This window comes from Stylophora pistillata, chromosome 11 (assembly GCF_964205215.1).
Source record: "Stylophora pistillata chromosome 11, jaStyPist1.2, whole genome shotgun sequence".
NCBI lineage: Eukaryota > Metazoa > Cnidaria > Anthozoa > Scleractinia > Pocilloporidae > Stylophora > Stylophora pistillata.
In genome coordinates this window covers 14121778-14128307 of record NC_142529.1, presented here as the reverse complement: position 1 = coordinate 14128307, position 6530 = coordinate 14121778, and the positions used below count along the sequence as shown (strand labels likewise).

Here is a 6530-nt window from a genome sequence, read left to right as displayed (position 1 = left end):
AATCTAAAAATGGTGACATGGACATTCCCAAGGGAGATCGCCAGTGGGATAGTGCACGAACAGACCAGGTCTACATAAACTGACATTAAATAAACTTACACGTAAATGTATTCTTCAAAATGGTTGATTTAATAAACCTGGGAAGATTAAGCTTCTAGGAAGAACTAAATGGACGCTTGAAAACTGCTAGTCAGCCAGCAGACTGGCCGAGGTACGTTCAGTCATGAATGACTGTTAATGATTGTTAATAATTGCTCATGATGTCAATATCAATTGACCATAAATGGCCTCAATAAAAGGAAACGTTAACAAGACCCGTGATATATCTATCGTAAACAAGAGGCGGCATATCCAAAGCAACCAATCTCGACTTTTGGCCAGGCTTTGAACTCAAAATCCGCTGGTAGTTTGCCCGCTCTGAACTTATTCAATCGTAAGTTTTACTGACCTCTGAGCAGGGGACCAGACTCCACCGGATATCGCAACAAAGGTAAGATTTCACAATTACTAAATATAGAGACCTCCTCACTCCTACTTTAGTAGACAACATGTCCCAACATGATCTCTTCAGCGGATCGAGACGTTTGTTATCTTTTGCTATGATAAGGTGCAAATGAGTGTCCCAAGTATTCTGGTTCGAAAAAACTGCACCCAGATCCTTTTCCTCATGCACACGAAGAATGAGGTAAAGGCGTCAGTATTCTTGTTTGTTATGGACTAAAAACTACATTTAAAAGCATTACATTAGAGGTTGTTATCGTAGCTCCATGATGCCATTCATACGGAAACTTAAACCAAACCTAAAAATCCGGTTTCTTCAGCTACCCATCCAGAATGTATATAATTTCAATCTGGCCTGTTGAGGTAGTTGCAAGACTTTAATTATTGTTACCTAACTTGTAGTTAAAGGGGCATGATAATTATTCGTGTCATATTTTACCATCTGCCTTGGCGGTATGCATTGGCAAAATTGTATAGAAAAAAGTATGAAATGAAACAACAGGGAAACTAATTGCTTCATTTTTGTAGAAACCGCAACAGACGTCTATGGTCATTTCAAATTTCTCCCATAGATTAATAGCAAAAATATCTAACACCCTAGTGGAAATACCTCTTAATGAGATTTTTAAAATTTTATTATCCGCAACGAGCAGTGCTGAATCCATCTGAATTTTTTCGCATTTCTTTTTGTTGGCCTGAGAGACTGAGAAACAGTACTAGCTCTTAGAAAAAAACCACACCAGCTCATATTTGTAAATAACTGTTTTGTAGTGTCTTTAAAACGGGTTTATTTCCATTTACCACTCAAATTTACGATATTTTATTATTCTAATGCTTTATTTTTTCTTCCACTTAAAAGTAGAAGAAAAAAAATGCAAAATAGCAACATATGAGAACTTTTTTAGTATTGCCTCAATTCAGCTTTCTTTGTATAGGAGTCTTTAAACATCTTTGTCAAAAATTTATGAAATAACTATGCGGGCTAGATAAACAGGGCTAAATAAACAGGGCTAAATAAACAGGGCTAAATAAACAGGGCTAAGTAAACAGGGAAATAAACAAGAGTTTTAGGAGGAAAACAGACCAATTAATTGACTTTAAGGGTCAGAATGAATGCCGTGGTCAGCCTAAATTTGATTGGTTGGTTTTCATATGGACAGCCTCTCAAGTTTGATCCTTCCACCTTGTGTGCATTTTTGCAAAACAGCTGATCATTAATCACTAATTTGGGCTCTTTGAATTTCGTGATAAGGTGACGAAAGGTTCAGAACTGCCCGCTTACAGTCTGTGCTACCGAAAAAAAAGCTTCCACGGGAAACGAAACCGAGAGACAAATTTTAAGATCACGATTGAGATTATTCACCCGAACAATACACACAATTTACTTTCCAACGTTAAACTTTTCGCGGCATTGAATTGATGGAAGACTTAGATAGAAAGGTGCCAAAGATAAATTTGGTAATCTTTTCCATTTGTTTACTAGTTCCTTACTATTTATCCACTCATCTAAAGAACTCATTAAGTACAAAATTGCGGATAGAATACTTCCTTAAGAAGATGCAAAATATTTTTATTCAAGTTTACTTCATTATGCAACTAAAGTCAGTTTACTTGGTCGCCAAAGCAAAGGGAATCAAACAAAACAGTCATTGGTTCTTACCTGATTCAAAGGAAATCCTTAAATCCTGTGGAAACGAGGCGAAAAGTAGCAATTCCAAGTCTATCTGCTGGACGAGGAAACGAAGTCAGAACCAAGGTAAGTTGATGAAAAGTCTTGATAACAAAGTTGTTGTTACCACGAAAAAAAAAAAAAAAAAAAAAACCACGCTAACTACCTCCATTCATAAATCGTTAACTGGTCCATAGTTTAGCAATCCTGGGCTGACACGCTCCACCAAGATTTTTGATGTTCAAAAAGGAAGAATTGTAAAATCATTTGAAATATAAGACTCAACAAAAGGCAGGTATTAGCAAAATCAACTTGGTAAAATTCCTCATATCGGTCGAAGGAGAATTATTTTAAAACTGAGGTTTAAGAGGACAAAAAACACTTTCTGCCAGAATGAGTTCACAATATATCGTATGAAACAAGCATATGAAGTGCACTTTTCTCCCTGAGACTCTAAAACACAGTTTAATCGGAAAATGCCAAAATGAACAACACAAAAATCACTTCAACTTTTTGCAGTTTGGAATCACTTCAGACCGAAAAGGCGCAATATCAAACTTGATGTACTCTTCTCATTGAATGTATTGTATTCGATCGGCTACAAGGTGTTTTTGGTTCTTAAAAAATGAACCACTAACTTAGACCTAAAAGTGAAAATAAAGTTAGAGTCTTGGTCTCCTAGTGGTAGAGCGTCGGAACATGGAAAGCTGAAGTCTGAGGTTCGATTCCTCAGGACTGTCTCGGAATTATTTCTCTATACCACGCTCAAGACAAGACGAAAAACATTTTTTTCGTATGTTTTTAGCCAACTTTAATTTTTCGTTCAACACTAACCACGAGCTGGAAACTCCCTTTGATAGTTGTTATGTCGAGTAGGTTTACTGCACAGTTGGTTGCAAACTTGGTCAAACCTCCTGATATTTACGTTGCTCTCCGTTTTTCTTCGAAAAAAAGTTTCTTATCGCTTCGGATCTTCATTTTAGCTCAAAATGCAGAAGAGTTCCACTGGTAAAACAAACAACTACTCACCACCACAGTCTAGAAATGCTCCATTTTTCAAATAGTTGTTCCCGAAAAAAAAGTCACTCGAGACGAGTTTTTTAGGACATTTTTCACCTCAAGATCTAGAATTACAGCAATATTTAAGACAATTAATTGTTGTTAAATGTGCTTAACTTGAAATTATCAATTTTCCATCAGCAATGCATTTCTAATTTCAAGTGTTAATGGCACTGGTGCTCACGTTCGTAATAGCAATACAACAGTTTTCGAAATGCTTTTTAATGGTGTCGATAAAGGCGGAAATTCATTGCGATTGCTGTTTATCTCAAGTGCTTAGACTTGAATCTTTGGCGAAAGGTAGGAATGAATTTGAAGATTTTGGCAAGCTGGAACGGTGGTAAAAGAACATAGGGAAGTAGCTACAAGCTGAAATGATAAAAAAAAAAAAGAAAATGTTTGGAAAACAATTCAAAGAAGACGCATTCAGGGTTTCAGAACTTGCTGGAACATTCATCACCGAATTGTTATTTGATACATATAAAAAGTGATTTATTGTGTTTCATACGTCACATTAACCCCTTTTAAATCATTATGCACTTCTCTGTTTAAATTTTACGCAGTGGTAACTGACTTAAAAGTTCAATGAATTTTATGATTTGAATTTGATAGGGTAGCAGTTTGGTCGGTAAACATTGCACAAGGTTCCAGTACATTGCCTTGCAGATCACAAAACTACAGTGTCCCAAATAGTGAAATGGAAAATTAGAAGAGCTCTGTAACACAAACTTCAACACTTCATCATCAAAATCTGAACACAAAGGTCAGTAATGAATCTTTTGTTTCCGTAATACGCTACTAACCATCAAAATGCTCATGGAGAAAATTTTAAAATAAAATTTCACTTTAAAGTCGTTTTACTTTGAACAATTGATGTTAACTGAAGAGATCTTGTACCTAAGGCTGTTTGAATGGTTATGAGTAGTTTTGCAAAGTTTCTTAGTGCTAAACACTTCCAACTAACATTGCGATTAATGTCGTTAATTAAAGGCTTAAAGTACCTTTGCCATGGGGCTTGGAGCGAGTCACTGTGTCGGTGTCTGGGCGCCAACTGAGGTTTCCATAACAACAATGGTGTTAGCCATCATTTTCATGATAGCAACCGTTCCAGGAAACTTGATGGTCATCTTGGCAGTTCTACTTGATCCTAACAAAAATCTGCGAAATCCATTTACACTTCTGGTGGCAAATCTTGCCGTTACAGACCTTATCGTGGGTGCGCTGGTAGAGCCGTTGTCCATTAACACGCATTACAGAGAGTCTCAAGGCCTGTCCATCAGTATGTCATGGTTCTCTCAATCTCTCTATTTCTTGTTTTGCACGGCGTCTTTGTTGAGTCTTGCAGCACTTACTGTGGATCGCTACCTGGCGATAACAAAGCCTCTGTGGTACAGAGCTAACGCCAGTTATGGGCGAGTAGCCTTAGCTGCCTCCCTGGTTTGGATCCTTTCTTGTTGCTCCACCTCCATTTTCTTTGTCGTTGGCTTTGTGGCTTATGCTTTTGTTTTTGCCAACATTACAATGTTCTGCACTATCTTTATCTTCATTTTCTCCTATGTGCGTATTTTTCAATACGCCAAAAACCAAATCGCGCAGATCGACAATTTGACCGATGGTCAAACAGAGCTGAATAAGGCTCGTCAACGAGCCATAGAGATGGAAACTAGGCTCACAAAAACCTATCTGATCATGCTGGGCATCTTTCTGTCCTGTTACATACCTTCATGCATCATGATCTATTTTATGAATCTTTGCCAGGAATGCAGCTGTGAGCTGATTCACTGGCTGAGAGATTTCCATTTTGTTTTCATCACTATCAATTCTCTCATCAATCCCTTTCTTTACGCCTTCCGACTACCAAACTTTGAGAGTGCAGTGAAACGAATGCTCGGTTGCGCATCCCAGGTTGCCCCGGTAACCGTTACTTCGGCCAACGGGATCACTAACAAGGACCCTGGTCCCAGGAATTTGCTATCCATCAATGCAAGGAGCACGTCACAAGCCCTTGAGATCGATATGAGTAACGCCTAAAGTTTAGAAAATCGAGATGATTTCACTTAAACAGATGAAATCGTTAAGGACTCCTTTGAGAGTTTCTTTCAAGGAGAAAGTGTTTAAAACTCTATTCAGGTGCTTGGAGTGTATAGTACTGACTTTTATTATTTTTACTGACAATCTTGGCAAAAGCTTTAACCCTTTATTTTACTGTTTTTAAATTAACTATCAGAATGCTGGCTTGAAAATCGTATTGAGTCTTACCATTATAACATTAAAAATAAATATTTATAAGCCCTTTCAAAATGCAGCACTTGAAAAGACTTAGTTGAACTCTAATAAATAGAGGTGAACATGGTGTTGATAAAAAAAACGGCACATGATAAAATAATAAACAACTAAATTAAATCTAATTAACCATTTTATGAGTGGCGGGAAAACTCCGACAGATAAATCACCAAAAAGTGACAATGATACCTCAACGAACATCATTAGATCCTTGTTGTATAGTTTTATTTTGTAGTGGAAAAAGTGGATAAGGGCAAAAGGCATCCTTTACAGTCAACACATGCAACTACCCTCATTTACGAAGCAATAACTATAGTTTTCGATTCATTTAAATCTCTTCAGTTTCGCCAGTTGGTGGAGTTGGTGGGGAATCAGGTCTATGACAACTTTTTGAAAAACATATGGGATAGGGATTACTGAATCATTTGCACAAGCACCGTATCCTCTACCAGCTGAAGTGAATGTGTGAATTGATGGTAACCTATGGACATATTTAGAGAATAACATGCCCACGTGTGGGGTTTACTAAGGCATTTTCAATTCCCCTGATACTGTTCATTAAACGTAAACTGAAAAAAAACGATATAAGATAAGTAGGGTGGCTTTCAACTTTTCACTAATTACTTAAAAACGTGATATGAAATACTGTCTCCTTGAAGTAGGAAGTCACTTGTGGTATTTACATAAATGATCTTATACGGGCTATGCGTGTCAGTCAGGTGTTGGTGCTACTAACGTTGGTCACGTTAGTTTTGCAAGAAAACCGTATGTAGTGTTGAAGAATATATGGTATTGTATGTAGAGTATGTATAAATTAAATGGAAAATAAAAGGTATTAAACGATTTACTTTACTGCTCTTGTGTACTTACTTTCAGACACGAATTTACGTACTTCAACACGCGTCTGAACGAGCCTAAAACAACTGATTAACACTGATCTGATACGGGTAACTAACACTGATCTGATTAACACTGATCTGATTAACACTGATCTGATACTTTGGTACGATTGTAATCA

General features: G+C 37.1%; 1 protein-coding gene across 1 annotated transcript; it reads left to right on the top strand.

The window, feature by feature from the left end:
* Positions 1–4114: 4114 nt before the first annotated feature.
* LOC111327194 (adrenocorticotropic hormone receptor-like) lies at positions 4115–5260 on the top strand. Its single transcript, XM_022931313.2, has one exon. The coding sequence runs from the start codon at positions 4238–4240 to the stop codon at positions 5258–5260; it is 1023 nt and encodes a 340-aa protein (XP_022787048.2). The 5' UTR covers positions 4115–4237.
* The last annotated feature ends 1270 nt before the right edge of the window (positions 5261–6530 follow it).

Bases quoted from the DNA above. Each gene is read 5' to 3' on its own strand.
- LOC111327194 (XM_022931313.2), top strand. From the start codon at position 4,238: ATGGGGCTTGGAGCGAGTCACTGTGTCGGTGTCTGGGCGCCAACTGAG.